This window comes from Culicoides brevitarsis, chromosome 3 (assembly GCF_036172545.1).
Source record: "Culicoides brevitarsis isolate CSIRO-B50_1 chromosome 3, AGI_CSIRO_Cbre_v1, whole genome shotgun sequence".
NCBI classification, from domain to species: domain Eukaryota; kingdom Metazoa; phylum Arthropoda; class Insecta; order Diptera; family Ceratopogonidae; genus Culicoides; species Culicoides brevitarsis.
In genome coordinates, this window is record NC_087087.1 from 33965111 (window position 1) to 33985888 (window position 20778).

Sequence of the window (20778 nt, forward strand, 5' to 3'; positions counted from 1 at the left end):
TGTTTAATTAAAAATTTATTTAATAAAATTTAAAAAAGTTTAATTTTTTTTAAATAAAATTAATTTAAAAAAAAAAAAATCAAAGTTGATTTTGGATAAAAAAAATTAGTCAAGTCAAAAAAATTTTTTTTTTCTAATGAAATTTAAAATATTTTTCATTTTTATATTAAAATATTTTGAACAAAAATATTTTTTAAAAAAATTCCTGACAGACTTAAAATAATCTCCATATCTGTCATCATATTTAATAAGAAATTTTTTGATAAAAAAAAACATTAAAAATTATCATTTTCATAAATCTTCATTTTCCAAGCAAAAAAAAAATATAAAAATATCGCAAACCTGATGATCAGATAAATCGACATCATCCAACCTCTGATGGATCATTCAAAAAAAATTCTATACAACATAATCTTTAGTATAGACATCAAATTCTGCTTTCATATCCATTCGTCGTCGTTTTCGTCGTGAAATTCTGTGCATGCGTAAAACGAAGCACGAAGCTCAGCACATTTCTAAAGGATATACACTGAACTTATATGTCACTAAGCCATGCGCCTTACGTCTCAATGGCACGCGTCTTAAGCCCGAAATTTGCCGAATTCACCCGAAAAGTTGCTGTACGCAGGGCAGACAGAATTTTAAAAGTTTTATGTTCGTTTCTTTCACAAAAAAGTTTTTTTTTTGCCTTTTAGCTATGTAGAGTTATGTATGTTGTATTGCAGGTAGACTGATATTTTTTAATAAAAAGGGCCAAACTGTTGAAAATGTTTTCATTTGCTTTTAAACCGTTTTCGTGGCTGCACATGTATCGTCTTCGCTGCACTTTTGTGTGAAAAGGAAAATATTTTATAAAAATTTCTTGGATTTTAGAACTCTAAAAAAATAAAAAAAAAAATTAAAAATTAAAAAAGTGAATAAAAAAAATTAAAAAAGTGACATAATGCCAATGAACACGATGGCTCTGAACCAAAACTACTTGCCAGTGAATCACATAAACGCCAATTTAGGCAAACAGAGACAAATTGCGCCCGTCATGAAGGAGCAAAAGTCAAATTTAATCATGAACACTCAAGTAACTCCCGATGGGAAATACAAGAAAAAGTACAATTACAACAGTTCGACGCCGTATCCGGGTCTCCAGACGCCCTCCGTTGTGCGTCGGAATGCACGTGAAAGGAATCGCGTCAAACAAGTGAATAACGGCTTCGCTAATTTACGTCAACACATCCCGCCGAAAGTAATTTCGTCGCTTTCCAACACCAATGGTCGCGGCGCAAGCAAAAAACTCTCCAAAGTTGATACGTTAAAGCTCGCCGTCGAATATATCAAAAGTCTACAAAATTTGCTCGAAGAAACCGAGCAAAAAAAGAAAAATAATAACAACAACAACACAAAAAGTCAACTTCTTACCCCGCAATCCCTCGGATCAAGTTACTCGAGCAATTTGAGTCAAGCTTCTTCCGTGTCGCCAGCGCCCTCATATGCCTCCGATACGTCGTTCAACACCAGCTCGGGGTATCAAATGATCAAAGCAGAGCCTTATGACAGTTATCAACAATCCGAATCGCCATCGCCTACAATTCCCGGGTATCATCATCATCAAAGTCATCATCACGCGATGAGCTACGACGTCACTCCGCCGCCGCAAGTCTACAAAAAATTCCAATATGACCAATTTTTGCATCATTCGAACCCTCAGACGATGCACACGATGCAAATTCCCTCCGCTTCGAGCTCACCTGAAGACGAAGAGCTACTTGATACCATTGCATGGTGGCAGGAGCAATAATAAATCGCAAGGCAAGTGTTTGAAAAATTTTGAAAATTTAAATTTTTTCTGAGTCAATTTCTTACCTGTACCAAAAAAAAATCCCTCACGTTTATACGCTCTTTATAAAAAAAAATTTCTTTTGTCCTGATATTCTTTATTTTATTTTTCTGTCGTCTTTTGTGTGCATGAACGATCATTCTTTGGACAAGAAGAATAGCAAGACATTAATTTTTATATTTATTTAAAACTTTTTGTGTTGAAAGAAATCAGACTCAGTTGGACCATCCTTCAAAAACTTCATTCACTTTACGAACAAAAAAATCTAATTCTTTGTCTTTTTTATTTTTTTCTTTACAGAATGATCCCGTTGATCGAGAGCCTTGCCAAGAAATGACTGAAATATGCCTTATTTTTCTATCATGTGATCTAGTCAATAACGAAAAATATTTTTTTTTTCATTAAAAAAAAATAAAATATTAAATTAAAGACGATGTTCGTCCCAGTTATTAAAATTATTCCCAGTTAATTAATTTTTAGATATTAATTAAAATAATAAAATAATTATTAAAACAATGAAAAATGGAAGACCAAAAAAAAAAATTTTTTATTATAATTTTTTTTAGATTTAATTTTAGTTATGGCCATTTTAAGAATTAAGTTACTTGCAGTACTTTTAGAGAAATAAATTTATAAAAAAAATTTAAAAAAATATTTTTTTTTTTTTTTTTCATTTAATTTAAATTTACTATTTTATTTTATTATATATTTTTATTTATTTAGGTAATTTTTTTATTTTATTTAATTTTATTTATTTTTTTTTACAAAAACAACAAAAATCAAATTTCAATTTATTTATTTAATTTTAATTAAAAATTTAACTTTTATTTTTTTTTAATTGTAATTTATTTAATTTTATTTATTTTTTTAAATTTTTTTCTTTTTTTTTTAATTTTTATTTTGCATTTTTTTTATTTTTATTTTATTTTGTTTTTTTTTATTTTTTTTTTTTTTTTTTTGTAAAAATAACAAAAATTAAATTTTAATTTATTTGTTTAATTTTTCTTTTAAATTTATTTTTTTAATTAAATTTTTATTTAATTTTAATTATTTTTTTTTATTTTTTTCGATTTTTTTTTCTTTTATTTTTTTTGTAATTGAAAGCCCCTGTAAGTATCTAATCTGCAAATTTTAGCAAATAATAAAACGGAAATAAATTTTTTTAACGGAAAAAACCAACGACAATAAGAACATTATTATAGTAGGCTCTAAGCTTATCAATGTTGACTCTTTTGTGTCATGCATGCCGCGCACACGACAAATTATGATAATTTGTAAGGTAATGAAATACTACTAAGTAGATACTATTTAAGCATGGCACGAGACACAAGAAAGAACGAGAAAGAAAAAAAAAAAGAATTTTAATTTTTTTGTTTAAATTAAAATAAAGTTTCGAAGTCAAAAATAAGTGAGCGATAAGAATTTTCTCTCTTGGTGGTCTGAAGAAGCCCAAAAAATGATAAGTTTAAAAAAAAAATTTGTAATGAAAAAAAAAATTATCATTAAAAATTTATCTGAAGCTTTATCTCGGCTTTGAGGTTTTTTTTTCTTAAATAAAAATCTTGACCTGCAGGCGATCAACTGCATTTATTCAGGATTTTTCATCTTCTTTAATGATCAAAAAAGAAAAAAGATTTAAAAATAACAAAATGCTTCGAGCGTACAAGAAAAAATATAAATTGCGTCTTTTACTTAAAATTTTAAATAAATTTAAGAAAAAACAGTTGCGCAATTCATAAATTCATTGAAAAGTACTTCAAGTGTTAAGAGAAAAAGTGTTAAAAAGGATATCTGTAAGCAATAAAAATATTAATTATTACAAACATGATTTCCTCAAGTAACAAGATCAATCACAAAATATTTTTCAAAAAAAAAATTCTGACAGGGAAAGGATGTCAGAACTCATTAATTTTGAACTACATTTCAAGTTAAATAAAAAAAAGCATGAAAGTTAAAAAAGGATTGATGTTTTAACGGGTTTTATCCTTTTTTGAGATTTAATGTAAAAAGAGGAAACGGTTTGATTGAGAGTTCATTAAGAATGCCGAAAAATCTAATGAAGCATAAAGTTTACAAGGTAAAATTAAGAAAGTTTTGTTCTTGAAAAATTATTTTTTTTAACAAATGAAAGTAAACAAGAGTTTAAAACACAAAGAAAAACATCCGAAAGCCGATTTTTGTGCCATCGGGATTTTTGTTTGTTGTAAAAAAGCCGAAATCTTCTAAAAGTAATGAATACGGAGCGATAAGTATGATACTTAATGACGACTTTAGGGAATATTTTTTCAAAGTAATAAGTCTTTTGTTTGAAATTTTTTTGAAAAAATTTGTAATTTTTGACCTTCAAATTACAAATTTAATAAAAAAAAATAAATTAGTGAATTTAAAAATATTTTTTAAAAGTTTTAAGATATTTTTGATTACTTTAAATTAAGTCTATTGATAAATTTCAGTAAAAAATTAAAATTAAGCAAATCATTTTTAATAAAAAAATTGAAATTAGCTAGAATGTGAATTTTTTTCTAAAATAAATTTTAAACTTTCAAAAAATAATATGTATAATAAAATTTTTAAAAAATATTTTTTTTTAATTAAAATAATTATCACTTTTAATAATATTTTTTTAATATTAAATTTTTAATATTTTTTTAAAAATTTTATTTTTTTTTTTTTAATTTTTATTTTTATTAATATTTATTAAATATTTTTTCTCATTTTTAATTCAACTTATGTCAAAAAATGCAATTTTGCGAATTTATTACTTTTTAAAATATTTTCTTCTATTTTATTAATTCACTTTTTGTTAAATATATTTTGTAAAAAAAATCCATTTCAGAAGCCCTTTGATGATCTTTCTGAAATTTACTAAAAAAGATGTATTAATTAAAAATTTAAAATAACAAGATTTTAATAAAAATAAAAAATTTGAGCAAAAATTAACGATTGTTTATTTATTTTAATTTTTTTATTAATTATTTATTTTTGAATAATTAAATTATAATTTTTTTATTAATTAATTAATTAATTAATTTTATTATTTTAATTTTGAATTTTTATTTTAACTTTTAAGTATATTAAATAAATTCAGCTTTTTTTTAAAAATACCTAACATTAAAGTGAAATTATAATTTTTTAAAAATTGAAAATTCAGGCGAAAATAAATAATTATTATTATTTTTTTTTTTTGAATTATTAAATTAATTTTTTTTTTAAATAAAAAAATAAAAAAAAATTAAAAATATAGGATGTTCTTCACTAAAAACCTCTTAACGAACCAAAAAATCATGAACACTCCTCTCGTTCAAAAATTAGATTTGCTCTTAAAAAAGACACCTTTTGTTTTTTTTTAATATTTTTTTTTCGCAAAAATCATCATCTCAGGTAAATTAAATTTGATTATAAACAATGAAGCGCCTTCTACTTTTATTTTATCATTAGCGCCATAACCATCCCATTTCTCTCACTAATTTTTCTCCTTTGTCATCGTTGTTTATGTTTTTTTGATAAAAATCGCACAAAAACATCTCTTTTCGCTAAAAGGTCGGAAACTTCTTTCGAATCCTTCAAAACTTTTAAATGTCTTTCGAGTGCTTTTCAAATAAAAATCTTTCGTTTGAGCGCCGCACAAATTGCAAGTCATCCAGTTTTCACTTCCAACGTTGGAAAGTGTTGACTTTTTTTTAAGTTTCTTTAAGTTTGATACATTGAAAGAAAAAAAAAATAATTTTTATTGTTCACCCTGTAGATGTGTGTATCCTGCAAATCTACCTGAATCTATTATAATGAAAAATTTTTTCAATAAAAATGAAATAATACCCTGCATTTGTGTGTGTGCGCACATTAATCATCATGCAAGTAAAGGACTTTGCGCACACACACAAAAGTTTGGACAAACAGGATGAGAAAGAAATTCATGCGCGGTAAAATACGAATTTACTACCCCTGCTAATAATTCGACACAAATACATGGAAAAAAGGGACAAATACATGCAAAGTGGATTATTTTAGGGTAGACGACTCAAACTAACGTAAAGGCATTGTGTTTCATTAACACAAAAAATTCACGCATACACTGACGCAATGCGCTTACAATGGGGGGATGCATGTGTAGAGAGAGCGAAATACTCTTTTATTTCATTAAAGTAAGTCATTTTAGAAAGACATTCCGCACGCGCTTAAAACATCTGCCTTATTGTTTCATCCTTTTTTGTGTGTTTTAAATTAATTTTCCGTAAAAAAACGTACTAAAAGCCTTAAAAAGAGAAAAAAATCGTCAAAAATCATGGAAAACCAGCAATTTGTGTGCTTCGAAAACGACACATCCGACGACGGATTCGGCTCAACGAACGAAAACTCCTCGATGGTAAGCAACATGTACTACAGCAGCGACGAGAGACGATCCCTCAAGAGCCTTCCCTTCGGCGAAAACCAAAATTCCGAAAATATCCTCGGAAATGGCGCCAAAAAACGCACCAAAGACGGCAATTCCGGGCGAACCAAAACCCCAATTGCTGAAACTGTGGCCCGTAGAAATGCCCGCGAACGAAATCGCGTGAAACAAGTGAACAACGGATTTTCCGCCTTGCGTCAACATATCCCCGAATCCATTGCCAAGTGCTTCGAAGAAGTTTCCACGAAAAATTCCGCCAAAAAATTGAGTAAAGTTGAGACTTTGAGGATGGCAGTCGAATATATTCGTCAATTGGAATCAATGTTAGGTACAAATTCGACATCCAACGAGTCAAATACAGCAATTCCAGCACCAGAAACGCCTCCGCCCGAGTCATCGAACAGTAGCAACTCCCAATCCGGCTTTTACGAGATCAAACCGACCTTCAAAGGCACCGACACGGAAATTGCCATCATCAATGGACAGCAATACGTTCGAATTCCGGGCACAAATACCTTTCAGCTTATCTCGTTGCAGCAACAAACGCCTACTTTGGTCGCGGAAATGCCGGAAACGAAACCCGATTTGGCTGTTTTGAACGACTTGTGTATGGTGCAAAATTTTAATTCCTCCTCGATGGACAGCGAAATGTTCTTTTCGTCGGAAATTTGCATGGAAGCGATCCAACAGCAGCAGATTCCGATGCCCAATATAAAGGAGGAACCGGAATTCATCTGAAAAAAATAAAATTTTATTAATACTCGATTAGATTTTAAGTAAATTAAAAGAAAAACAATTAAGCACCCAGTGAATTATGCTTAAAAAAATGAAAACGCAACTCCGCCTTGTAATACATGGCAGTTGACACGGATTTATATTTAATTCTTACTTATTTATTTTAGTTTATAGGAATTGTAGTGATATCACAATACATGCAAATAAAGCGCACACGATCGATATTTTCAGCCTTTTTTTCATTCATTCACTTTTTTTTTTGACTCAGAAGAACCGCCCCGATGGAGTTTTTACTTTGATAAGAAGTTTTGAGCGTGTCCATATTTATTTAGAGTTCACGACGCGTGTCATGTTAAGATATATTTATCGAGAATGTAAAATTGTTTACCAAAGGCACCAAGATAACCTTCTCGATAAATAGATTTTTGGTTGAATTTTGATTTAAATTGAACTTTTGTTGGTATTTTTTGGATAAAATTTGGTATTTTATGTTAAATTATTTTTTTATCGCATGAAAATTTTGTTCAGAGGTCAAAATTATTATGATTTTTTTTATTTTTTATGAAAAATTTATTATTTTTTTAGTTTTTCTCTAAATTAGAATTCACTTTTATTGTTTTTTTTTTATTTTTTTTTTAATGTTTGTTTTTTCAAATATTTTGTTAAAGATAAAAGTTAGAATTGTCAATAAAAATTTTATCAGAGGAAGTTTTCTCGACATAAAATATTTTTTTTAATATCATGTTTTGAAAGCAATAAATTTACCTTTCTTACCTCAAAAAGATTTTTTTTATAATTTCTTGAGTTATTTTTTCATCAGAATTTGCATATTTTTGATTAAAATTATTATTTTTTTTCCATTTTTTACCGTCTTGATTTTCATCAAATTTTACAAGAGCTCAAAATAAATAAAAAAAAATAAATTAAATTAAATTTTGTTAATTTTAAAAAATTATTTTTTGTTCACAAATTTACTATTTTTTTAAATTTTAAAAAAATTAATTTAAATTAAAATTTTAAATTTAAATTAATTTGTTGATTTTTATATGAAATGGTTAAAAATGAATATAAATTTAAGATTTTTTTTTTCGATATTTCGCGAAAAAAAAATTATTTTTATTTTTTCACTAAATTAGAGTTCACTTTTATTATTTTTCTTTAAAATTTGTCAAAATTTATATTTTTTAAGGATTTTATTGAAGAAAAAAATCGAAATTGTTTATGAAAATTTTATCAGATGAAATTTCCTTGACTTAAAATAAAATTAAAATTATTTTTATGTATTTTAAAGCAATTAATTTTTCTTACCCAAAAAAAAATTTTTAACAATTCTTCGAATTAATTGATGTCATGAATTTGCCAAATTTAAATTTTTTATGTCAATTTTTTCTAAGTTTAATTTTTTAACTCCATTTTTCATCAAATTTGAAATGAGAGCTCAAATTTAAAAAATTAAATTTTGTTAATTTTTAATTTTAAAAAATTAATTTTTTCAATTCAAAAATCTTAAAACTTTTTTTTCACTTAATAAAATTTAAAAATATTAAAAAATTTGTGTTAAAATTCACTTTGAATGATAAAAAAAATTCAAAGCTCATAAAATTAACAAAACTTACCTCAAAAAAAATATTTTTTTCTTATAATTTACTATCAACTAAACTCCATTTCATTAATAAAAATCTTCTACTCCACAAAAGCTCAAAGTCCATTAAGCGCCTTGGGTGCAATATTACACAATTCTTTCAATTTCAATCATTTCATCAATCAAAACAAGTAAAAAGCTGAAAAATAGTAAATTTATATAGGTTTATGCAAAACAGAAATAATTCTCACCAATTAATCATTAATAGTACATTTAATCGAAAAGTGCATTACACGTTCCATTTGAATATTTTACCACAATTTAGGCCCTTACAACCTTGGAAATAGTTGAAAATTCAATTTCTTTGAATTCCAAACAATAAATCGAAGTCAAGTAAGTTCACTTTTGAATAAAAATTATTTTTTGCAACTTTGTTGAGTTCATTATCAAGGATTTTCGGCAAAATTTTAAATATTTTTTTTTAAATTAAAAATTTTTAACCAAAAATTAATTTTTTCACCAAAACTTTTAGATTTCTTTAAAAAAAATCATCGAAAATTGTCAGAAAACTTGGAGTCGTTGCACGATATTGCACGTCCCTCATGCGTAATATATTCTTATAAATATTAATGTCCTATTATAAACTACTTGAACTTCACTATATAAATTACAATGCACTTTACAAGTGTTTTTCAGTCCGAAATTAGCCTTTCACAGAGCAACAAGTCAAAAATTTGAAAATATTTCCCAAAAAAATCCTACGAATGGCACTCGAAGGAATATTATTGCTGCCATCGGTTTTCTTGCCAATAACTCTCACGGTGACAATTTTGTGTCTAATTCACTACTGGCAAGTGAACCAAAGATCGTACAAACAAGCGTTGCTCATACCGGGACCATATGTAATTACTTGAAGCGACAATTCTTGGAAAAACACAAAATTAAAATTTAATTGTTTTTTTGCAGCCATTACCGCTGATTGGAAATGCGCATTTAATATTGCAAGTCGGATCGAAAACTGGTAAGACAAGTTGCTAAGCAGTCAATCAAAAGGGTTTCATGCAAATTATTTTTTTCTTGTTTTTTTAGATGTTGTGACAAAAGCTTTGGAATACTCGAAAATTTATACGCCAACTGCTCGGGCGTTTTTGGGACATAAAGTTGTCGTTTTTCTTACGCATCCGGATGATATTGAAGTATTTTTTGAAAAATTTTTATGAATTTTTGCTTTTTAATTTTTTTTACGAATAATATGAAATTTCAAAATGTGCATTGGGTTAAAAAAAAATGTGCATTGGGTAAAATTTCAAATTTTATAAAAAATTTTAAAATTTGCATTGGGACAAAAATTCAAATTTAAAATTTTGAAGAAATTCAAAAATGTGTATTGGGACAAAAAAAAATTAAAATGTGCATTGAGAAAAATTTCAAATTTAGAAAAAAAATTTAAAATTTACATTGGGACAAAAACTTAAAATTCAAAAATGTGTATTGGGATAAAAAAATTAAATTTGCATTGGGAAAAATTTCCAATTTAGGAAAAAAATTTAAAATTCACATTGGGAAAAAAATTAAAATTTAAAAATGTGCATTGGGTCAAAAATTAAAAATGAAGTAAAAAATTTTAAAATTTACATTGGGACAAAAACTTAAAATTCAAAAATGTGCATTGGGTCAAAAAAAAAAATAATGTGCATTGGGAAAAATTTCAAATTTAGGAAAAAATTTTAAAATTTACATTGGGACAAAAACTTAAAATTTAAAAATGTGCATTGGGTCAAAAAAATATTTAATGTGCATTGGGAAAAATTTCAAATTTATGAAAAAAATTAAAATTTACTTTTGACAAAAAATCAAAATGTGCAATGGGTTAAAAATAATTTTAAAAAATATTTTGAAATATTCTTATCCAATTAAAAATGTAAAATTTTAAAATTTTTGTGAGAAAAAAAATATTTTTAATTTTTCTTGCTCGAATTCAATAATTTTTTTCAATATTTCAGGTCTAAATTCATAAAAAAATCAAAATTTTAATTTTTTTAATTTAATTTTTTTCAGATAATCCTCAACAGCAACGTTCACTTGGAAAAATCCGAGGAATATCGTTTCTTCGAGCCATGGCTCGGCGACGGGCTTCTCATCAGCAAAGGCGAAAAATGGCGCTCCCATCGCAAGATGATCGCCCCTACCTTCCACACAAACATCCTAAAAAGCTTCGTAAGTTGCTTCTACAAGAACAGCGTCGAAGTCGTCAGTAACTTACGGAAAGAAATCGGCAGGGAATTCGACATTCACGAGTACATGAGCGAAGTAACGACAGACATTTTGCTCGAAACTGCCATGGGATACGACAAATCGCAGGACAAAGGTCGCTCAGGCTTAGATTACGCGATTGCCGTCATGGAAATGTGCGATTTGATCCATTTGCGACATTATAAATTTTGGTATCGCATCCAAGCGTTGTTTAATTTCTTCGGTTATCAGGAGAAGCAGGATAAGGTTCTTGATAAAATTCATGGATTAACGCGGCGGGTGATAAAATCGAAGAAAGAGGTGTTTGCGAAAAATGTTGCTGAAGGAAATGCTCCAAAACCGTCATTTTCGGAGATAATTTCTTTTAAGGCGAATACGGATGATCAAACGATGCGCGATGACATCGATGTCATTGACGAACAGGATGTCGGCGAAAAACGTCGTTTAGCATTTTTGGACCTCATGATCGAATCTGCGCATTACGGGGCCGAAATTACCGACGAAGAGATCAAAAATGAAGTTGACACGATAATGTTCGAAGGGCATGACACAACGGCAGCAGCTTCTTCCTTCGTCTTATGTTTGCTCGGAGCGCATCAGGACATCCAAACAAAAGTTTATGACGAGCTCAAAACCATTTTTGGCAACAACATGCATCGACCAGTGACTTTTAATGATACCGTCGAAATGAAATATCTCGAACGGGTTATCCTTGAATCGCTTCGTTTGTATCCGCCAGTGCCGGCAATCGCCCGAAAAGTCACCGAAGATGTCAAACTTGCAAGTAGCGATGCTGTAATTCCCAGCGGGATCCACAGTTGTCATCGGGACTTATAAGCTACATCGGTCTCCAGAGTACTATAAAAACCCCGATCAGTTCGATCCAGACAACTTTTTGCCCGAAAATACGCAAAATCGGAAATATTTCGCTTTTATTCCGTTCTCGGCGGGGCCTCGAAGCTGCGTGGGACGCAAATATGCGATGTTAAAGTTGAAAGTTTTGCTCTCGACGATCCTTCGGGCGTACCATATCAAGTCAGATGTGAAGGAAAAAGACTACAAACTCATCGCTGATATAATTTTGAAGCGTGCTGATGACTTCCGTATTGAGGTTGAACCGCGATAGGACCCAACGAAGACATGAAATTAAGAAATTTTTTAATTTTTATTTATTTTTATATTTTTCATCAATATTATTGTCACTTTTCTTCCTTTTTCTCACTAACTTGTACTCTTCTTCTTACATAAAATAAGTTATTATTGGATTTCCTGAGTATATTTATTTATAATTTTCTTGAAAATGTGAATAAATTTTTTTTTCTCTCTAAAAAGTGGTAAAAAAATTTAGTTTAATATTTTTTTTAAGTCTCGTCGTGAAGCCTCGTTATAAAATTTTGATTATTTCTCTCAGTTAAAATCTTAAAATTTATTTTTTTGATTTTTTTTTTTTTGTAAATTATCTATTAATACTTTTGACGAAGTCTACTTAATTCTATAAAAAAAATCGTCAATTATTTTTTAAGACAAAAAAAGGCCTACAAGTACATTTTTTCCACATTTTGGTCTTTAAGATTTACTTTGACGGAAACGGTAGAGCAGGAATTCGATGATCCATGCTGTGATACACATGAAAATACAACAAGATTGGGCATGAATGCACAACGGGAAACTGTCAGTCCAATCACGAATGGCGCCTAAAATTAAATTTTTCATTAAAATATCGCAAAAATTTAAGAAAAATGAAAAAATTACCGATTAAAGGTCCAAAAGCGATCACAAAAAGGGCTTTTCCGATCATATGCCATCCAAAAGCGGCAGCAAGACGTTCCAACGGAACACTTTCCGATACGGTAAGTGTAAAATTACTCAACGCGATGCCACGGAAGAAGCCAGAAATCGATAACACAACTGAAATTTAATTAATTTTTTTTTTGTTTGTTAATGTGTTAATTAAATTTTTTTTTTGACATACCTAATAGTCCAGTCCAACTTGTTTGTTCAGCCAATACTGTGAAAAAAAATAAATTTTATTTTTATTATTTATTTGCTGGAATTTTTTTGATAACATTTTTTTATTATTATTTATGATGATGATGAGTTTTGTGTGTCGCGAAGTGAAAAAAAAAATATTGGCGTATCACATGTGTATCAAAAAGTCATAATAAACATTCGCGCTTCCGTTTTAAATGTTTTTAGTAGATGACGAAAGTGTATTTTATGAATATTAATGTTTTGAAGCATTTTTACGTTTTTTATTAATTTTTTAAGAAAATTTTCTTTAAACAAAATATTTTTCAAAATTAAATTAAAAATTTAAGATTTTTTTTAAAATAAATAATTATTTTTTAAAATACAAAATTTAAAAAATCATTTAAAAAATTATAAAAAAAATTTAAAAATTATAAAAAAAAAATTTAGAAATTTTGATAAAATAATTTTCATAAATAATAAAATTTTTGATTTTTTTTTTTAAATTAATAAATATTTTTTCTATATACAAAACTTAATAAAAAATTTCTTAAAAAAATTAAGAAATCAACTTTTTAATTTTTTTTTAATTCTTCATAATTTTTTAGAATACCTAATTAAAATAAATAAATAATATTAATTTTTTTTTATTTAATTTAAAATTTTTGATTTAAAAAATTAATAATAATTTTTTTCAAACACAAACTTAGATATTTTTTTTGAAAATTTTCCTAAAAAAAATTAAAAATACAAAACTTTATTAAAAATTTTATAAAAAATTATAAAAAAACTTGAAATCGACCTTTTGATTTTTTTTTATTTTTTCAAAATTTTTGTAAAAAAAAATTATTTTAAAATTTTTATATATTAAAAAAAAAAAATTCAAAAAATTCAAAACTTCAAAATTTTTAAGATTTTTGATTTTTATGATTAATTTTTTTTTTATTTAGTAAAAAAAAATTTAATAATTTAAAAAAAAATCTTAAAAAACATCAAAGTGAGAAATAAAGACATTTCTTCTCAAAAAAGAGCAAAATTCGCTCATACCTATATAAACAAAATGCGCATAAAAAATTGTCTCGTGCAATCATTTATAGTTTATATGACCCAATGACTCAACCTCAATAAACTTTTCTATTTTAATATTTTCGAATTGATAAATTTTTCTCTTGATTCCAATCTCCAACCGATCGAATTTTTAATTTTTTTTTTTCATGAAAATATTTCAAAAACATCATTTTACGACAATTTTTTCAAAGTAAAAAGATTAGCAGACAACGCATAAAATAATTGCCCTACTATTTACACAGAAATAAAAACAAATTAAAAATAGAGAGCGATACATACGTGAACGAGTAACAGCCACGAAGAAAATCGACGTCATAAAAATAATTCGTTTCGTTATTTTTAATTTATCACACACCGGCGGCACAATTATCCTCGCTAAGATGTCTGTCAAGGCCGAAACGGATAAACACAGCGCGACATCACTTTGCCCAAATCCCAAACTTCGCACGAAGAACGGCGTCACCATTTTAAAATTCATCTCAGCCACGTAAAAAATCGACAATCCAAACAGAAGATTGAGGAATCCTTTGTCTTTGAGGAGATTACAGTCCAAAAGTTCGACGAAACGTTGAAAGAACGAGTCGGGTTTTGCTTCGTCGACAGTCGATCCGAGTTCTTCCAACTTGCCAAGTTCGATCCCTGACATAATTCGCGGCGGCAATTTAGCGAAGGAGGTTCTGTTGTTCGTGAGAAATCCCGCATGGGTGCTCACACGTCGCAAAAATTCGGTTTCTTCTTCGGCTTCTTTGTCGCCGCGCTAAAAAAAATTTTTAAAAAAATTATTTTTTTCGATTTTTGGAAGAAAAAAATGGAAAAACTTACATCCATGTTGATATGAATCATTCCGGAGCCGCTAAAATCGAACGTAGATAACACCGAGAGCACACTTTCCTTTCGTCGACGCACTTCGTTGCTCATACTGACCACAGATGTGATACGCGGAAAGGATGTCATCGAAGTCGGATGATTCTTAAACGAGCTACTGCCATTCAATCCGCTCGAATATTCGTTAATTGCGGATGTAATGCGTGGAAATGTCGGTCTTTTTGCCATAACGCCGGGCGAATTTTGCGATGTGACGTCATGCAGGCGTTTTCCGACACTTTTATTGTTGAACAGCAACGTGTTCATTTCCGGCAGTTCTTCTTCGTCTTCGTTCTCGTCAATTGTCGTGATTTTCGGGATACTTGAGTCTTCTTCAGGAATCGGTTCGAGCAGTTCAATGTCGATTTTTTCCTCTTTCATGTGCCATTTGGCGGGTTGGAGAAGCGTGGCTCCCAAGGCGGCATGAAGAGCTAATGCTCCAATTATTTGTAACGAGCCACGGAATCCGTAAGCTTCGAGGAAAAGTGATATGAGTTGCGGTAGGATGAGCATTCCGAGAGCTGTGCCTGCCATTGAGAGACCAACAGCTTGTCCTCGTTTCTTCGTGAAATAGTGGTTTAAGGCGACAAAGGCCGCGGATGTTGCTAAACCGACACCTGTTGAGAGAGAAAAATGGTAAAAGGTTATTAGAATTTCAGGATTTTATGAAAATTTTTCAAGGTCAAATTTTAAAATGAATTTTTTTCTTATAAAAAATTTTTTTTGAACCCCAAATTCTCAAAAATGAAGAAATTATTAAAAATTTTAGTTGAAAATTATTTTTTTTAAAAAATTTTTATAAAATTTTTTGAAATAAAAAATTATAAAAATAAAAATTTAAAAAATTAACTAAAAATTTAAAAAAAAATTGTCTTAAAAAATAAATTTTGAGAATTTAAATAAAAAAATTATTTTTTTAAAAAAATTTTCAAGTTAAAATATTTTTTTTTGCTAAAAATTAAAAAAAAAAAATTAAAAGTAAAAAAAATAATCAATTTTTAAAAAATTATAAAATTTTCCCAAAATATTTCAAAAATTATTAAAAAATATTAAAAAATTTACTTGAAAATTAATTTTTTATATGAAAATATTAATTAAAAATTTAATTTTGAAAAATATTTCTCAAAAATTATTAAAAACTTCAAAAAAAAAATAAAAATTTTTAATTTTTTTTCTTAAAAATGAAAATTTTTAGCTGAAAGTATCAAAATCTGTTGATTTTAAAAAAAAAATTTTAAAGCATTGACCTCTTTGACAGTTTATTGACACAAAAAATTCTCAAACAAAGAGGTAATTAGGGGATTTCAATTGAAATTGTGAATCATCAAAGCGTAAATTTATCAAAAAATTACAAAAAACTTAATTTTCTTAAATTCAATAGGAATTATTTTCATTAAAATTCATTTTTTTCCTCCAATTAGCTTCAAAATCTGAATTTTATCATTTTTTTTCATTTTTTCATGAAAACTGAACAATTTACTCACCAATTCCATTGATAATACTATAAGTACAAATAATATGCAACATTGTTGTCGCATACGAAGTCAAAATCAGTCCAAGGGCACACAGCAATGATCCTCCAAAGGCCACTTTGCGATATGAAAACTTCTTCAGGAACGGTCCAACAAACAAGCCTGACATGTTCATCATCACATCGAGACCCGAAATGACGATGGCAGCTCCCGCAGTTCCCACATTGAGGTCCGTGAGGATGTCGTTGAAGAGCAATCCGAAGGAAGGTTCAATGCCTCGAGTAGCTAACTAAAAAAAAAAGAAAAAAATAATTAAAATTTAGTCTAAAAAACTGGAATTTCGGGTTTCTTATCACTTCATTTTACAATTATAACATAACATATGTCGTCATTATCTGACTTTTCATGATAATGTGTGGTATTGAAACAATAATGCAGAAACTTGTCACTTAAAATTATATTCTTTGAGCAAACACACAAAACAAACAAAAATAAGTCATTTATCGACAAACTCAATGATAATATAATAAATAATTTACTTGAGGCTGTTACAAATTTATTTTTTGATATTTTTTGTCTTATATTTTTTTTTTGTCAAAATTTTAAATAATTTTTTCTTTGTTTTATTAAAATAAAAATTAAAATAATTTTTAATAAAATAAATTTTTAAATAAATAATTTAAAAAAAAATTTTTGAAAATTAATTTTATTTATTTATTTTAAAAATTAATTAATAATTTAATTTAATTTAAATTAATTTTAATTTTAATTAAAAAAATTAAATTAAATTAAATTTTTAATTATTAAAATTATTTTTTTTTTATTTTTTCGAAAAATCGAAAAATTTTTAAAGAAAAATCCAATTTAAAGCTAATTTTTTAAGTAATAAAAATTAATAATAAAAATAATAATTCTGAATAAAATTATTCAAAAAGCTAAAAATAGCAATTTTCAAAAAAATTAGTTTTTATTATTTTTTTTTTAAATAAAAATTCAACAATTGAAAAAAAAAATTAATAAAATTTGGATTTAATTTATTAATTACCTAAAAAATTATTTTATTTATTAAAATTAAAAAATAATTAATTTAATTTATTAATTTTATTTAAAATTATTATATTTTTAATTTAAAATTATTTTTTTTATTTAATTAAATTAAATTTAATTTTTTGAAAAATATTTCAATAATTTTTCAAGCAAAAATTCGAAATAAAAAAATTTAAAAAATAATTCTGAAAAAAATTAATTAAAAAAGCCAAAAAATGACAATATTTAATTTTTTTCAATTAAATTTATTTTTTTTAATAATTTTTTTATTTTTAAGGGCAAAGGACAAAAAGTAGGAAATAAAATTTGCAGTAGCCTCAAACACTCAAACGCACTTTATACGCGTGACGAAGACGATAAATGCGACGATATGAATAGAACTACTTTTCACGTACACGCAGCTCGGTCAACAATTATTTCGTTGTCATACTAGGTCAACATGCAACTCCTGCATACAACACAGCTGTTTTCTGTGTCGTCGTCGTCATTCGAAGTATTTTTTCGCGTATGTAACCTATTTACACAGCAAAGAGGAAAAAAATTGTCGTTCTGGAAGCGAGAATCATTCAGGCTCATAAAATTATTGCAATATTGATTTCACATCACGAGTTGATTCAAATGAAAAAAAAAATTGGTTTTTGTTGCTAAGATTGAATTTCCAATCAAATTAGTTCTAATTCACACACGAGCCACATTTTTAATTGTTTATTTATTTTTGAACGATTTGTGTCACACTCGAAGCCAAAAAGTGATAATTAAATTATTTTTTTACTTACGTTGATGAGACTGACTCCGAGAGTAGCGATCCAGCCATAGCCGCCATCTGGAGCGATTAATTTCGTGTTTGATTTATCCATTTTTTGTTACGAGTCACTTTGGGATTGATGATTTTTGTGTTTTTGTTTCTCTTTTCCTTCGTGTTTCGTGCTTCACAAAATTCTGTTTCTTCTATTTCTGCGTTTGGGTAACAATGCATCCATTTCTTCTTTATGTCTAAAGTGAATAAATATTTTTTTTATTTCGCTTCTTTGTAAATAGGAACTATTTTTGCTTGATATTTAGACGCTGCTGAGTAATTTTTTGCAATGTTTTATCAATACAAAACATTTCTTAACTCATCAATTGTGTGCTGTGCTGTGTTTTACATTTAATCGCAGAAAGTGTTCAGTACAAACTATACTTGCTGTTATTTAACAAATAAAACTTACCGAAATTACTCACACTACTTTACTGCTATTAAATCAAAAAAAGTGCTGTAGGGTGAACATTTTTTACGAAAAGTTAATAAAATTTTTTTATTAAATCAAATTTAATTTTTAAAAATTTTATTATAAAAATTTTTTTTTAAATTTTGAAAATTTTTAAGAATTTCGAAAAATATTTAAAAAAAAAAAAAAAATTTTTTTAAAGAATTTTTTTTTTAATTTTTTGCTTCAAATAATTTATTTTATTTGAAAATTTCATTAAAATTAATATTTTTTAAAAATTTTAAATTGTTTAAAAAATTTTTGAAAGTCTTCTAAAAATTTTATCATTTTTTTTTATTATACATTTTATTATTTTTTTGAAAATTGTATTTAAATTTTACATAAAAAATAATTAAATTTTAATAAAAAAATAAATAATTTAAAAATAAAATATTAATTAATTTTAAATTAATTTTCAATAAATTTTTGTTAAAATAATTTAAAAAAAAATAAAATTTTAAATTAAATTTTTTTTTTTAAAAAAATTTCGCTAATTAAAAATTTAAAAAAAAAATAAATAAAAATTAATAATTTTATTTAAATTTAAAAATTAATTTTTTAAAAAAAATAAATAAAAAATTAATTTAACTAATTAAATTTTTTATTAAAATAATTTATAAAAATTTCGTAACAAAAATTAAATTTTCATTTAAAAATTCGTCAAAAATTAATTTAATAAAATTAATAAAATTTAATAAAAAATTAAATTAAAAAAATTAAATTTTTAATTTTTAATTAAAATTTTAAAAAAATAATTAAAAAAATTAAAAATACCTTAAAAAAAAATTTTTTTCTTAAATTCTCAAATAAAAATTATCTTTAAAAAAAAAATAAATTGTCTCCCTAACGATATGCTCATATTGCTGCTTTGTTTCGCATATGTTTCATATACAAACACAACACACACATGAACATCTGTCTAAGTATTCGTGAGTTAACCCATTTCGCCCGAAGTCATTTCTACGAACATATTTCCGAACGGAATGTAAATAAAAACAAACAAACCTTCGTACGGAATTTGTTCGATGCATTTTTCGTGTAAACCTGTAAACATTGTGAATTTCTATGCATTTGCTTACGTTTGCCTAATAAAGTCACACAGAGAGTTTCAAATTACGCTGATTTAAATAAAATGAAAAAAATTAAATAAAAAAAATTTGCTTGTAATTTTAGAAGTTGTCTCGAATGATGCGTGAATTATTCTAATGCGAAGTAATTTCAATAAAAATTTAATTTCCTGACTTTTATTTATTTTTTTTTTATTTAAAAGTGCAACGTGTTTTGCGTTTAATTTTTACAGTATTAAATAATCAGTAGACGAAGGTGAATGTCAAGAACATTATTTTTATTTAATTTTAAAAAATTTTTTTTTTAAAGATAACCTACCTTTGAGTTCCAAATAAATGACGAGTGATTCCGATGACGTCAAAAAAAACGAATTAATAGAACACAAAATCTACTTTGATTAAAAATTAATCTATCAAAATCTACTGCAAACTTCGATAAGTCACCTGACAATATCGACAATCAACTTGATAATAATTGTTCAGGTTTTTATTGATCGTAAATTGACACATTTTGTATAGGAGATTAGTAGTTGATCTGAATAGCTTGTATGAGTAGTTTTTGATAAGATTTTTACGATTTTAGGTGAATTTTAGGTACGGAAGAAAAATTAATTATCATTCAATAAAATATTTTTAAGTGGTAAAATTAATGATAATTAACACGATGATACGAAATTAAACATTTTTTTTTAAATTTTCAGAAGGAAGTAAAAATTTTGGAAAAATAGTTAATTTATAAAAAAATTACAAATTAATTAAATTATTACATTAAACTTAAAAATTAATTTAAAAAAAATATAAAAAATAAAAAATTAATTTTTTTTTAAATTAAAAAAAATTATTTTTTTTTATTATTATATTTTTGATCTTGCATATTTTATTTTATTTTTTTTATCTTTTTTTATTTTTTTTTTTTTTTAAAATTTTAATTAAAATAATTTTAAAAAAAATAAATTTTGCATTAAAAGATTTAAAAAAAATTAAATTAAATTTTCATTAAATTTTTAAAAGAATTTAATTTTTGATCTTTCATATTTTATTTATTTTTTTTTAAATTTATTTTTTTAAATTTTTTTTTTTTAAAAATTTTTTTTTCAAAACGTTTAAAAAAATTTTTAATATTCTCAAGATTTGTCAAAAAAAATTTTTTGTTTTAATAATTTCATGTACAAGTTAAATTAAAATGTCACTTTATTTAAAAAAATGAAAATAAATTAAAAAAAAAAATAAATAAAATAAAATAATAAAGATTAA

General features: G+C 26.0%; 4 protein-coding genes across 5 annotated transcripts; 3 read left to right on the forward strand and 1 right to left on the reverse strand.

Moving 5' to 3' along the window:
* Positions 1-943: 943 nt before the first annotated feature.
* LOC134835543 (achaete-scute complex protein T5-like) lies at positions 944-1792 on the forward strand. Its single transcript, XM_063850423.1, has one exon. It carries the CDS (start codon positions 944-946, stop codon positions 1790-1792), a length of 849 nt encoding a protein of 282 aa, XP_063706493.1.
* Positions 1793-6113: 4321 nt separating this feature from the next.
* On the forward strand, positions 6114-6976 carry LOC134835544 (achaete-scute complex protein T8-like). Its single transcript, XM_063850424.1, has one exon. The coding sequence runs from the start codon at positions 6114-6116 to the stop codon at positions 6957-6959; it is 846 nt and encodes a 281-aa protein (XP_063706494.1). The 3' UTR covers positions 6960-6976.
* Positions 6977-9244: 2268 nt separating this feature from the next.
* On the forward strand, positions 9245-11917 carry LOC134836045 (cytochrome P450 4g15-like). Its single transcript, XM_063851171.1, is given in 5 exon segments — positions 9245-9440; positions 9505-9559; positions 9628-9734; positions 10597-11592; positions 11594-11917. Coding segments are annotated over 5 exon segments (1620 nt in total). The 5' UTR covers positions 9245-9302.
* A 427-nt stretch (positions 11918-12344) lies between these two features.
* On the reverse strand, positions 12345-19937 carry LOC134836044 (uncharacterized). Of its 2 annotated transcripts, none has more exons than XM_063851168.1 (8): positions 19844-19937; positions 17987-18203; positions 16176-16452; positions 14650-15308; positions 14107-14584; positions 12764-12799; positions 12544-12699; positions 12345-12485 (listed from the first exon to the last, which is right to left on the reverse strand). In XM_063851168.1, the coding sequence occupies exons 2-8, from the start codon at positions 18065-18067 to the stop codon at positions 12358-12360; spliced, it is 1815 nt and encodes a 604-aa protein (XP_063707238.1). In that variant the 5' UTR covers positions 18068-18203; positions 19844-19937; the 3' UTR covers positions 12345-12357. The 2 variants fall into 2 exon arrangements, with proteins under 2 accessions (XP_063707238.1, XP_063707239.1); XM_063851169.1 differs by lacking the exon at positions 19844-19937 and adding an exon at positions 18419-18434.
* Positions 19938-20778: the final 841 nt, after the last annotated feature.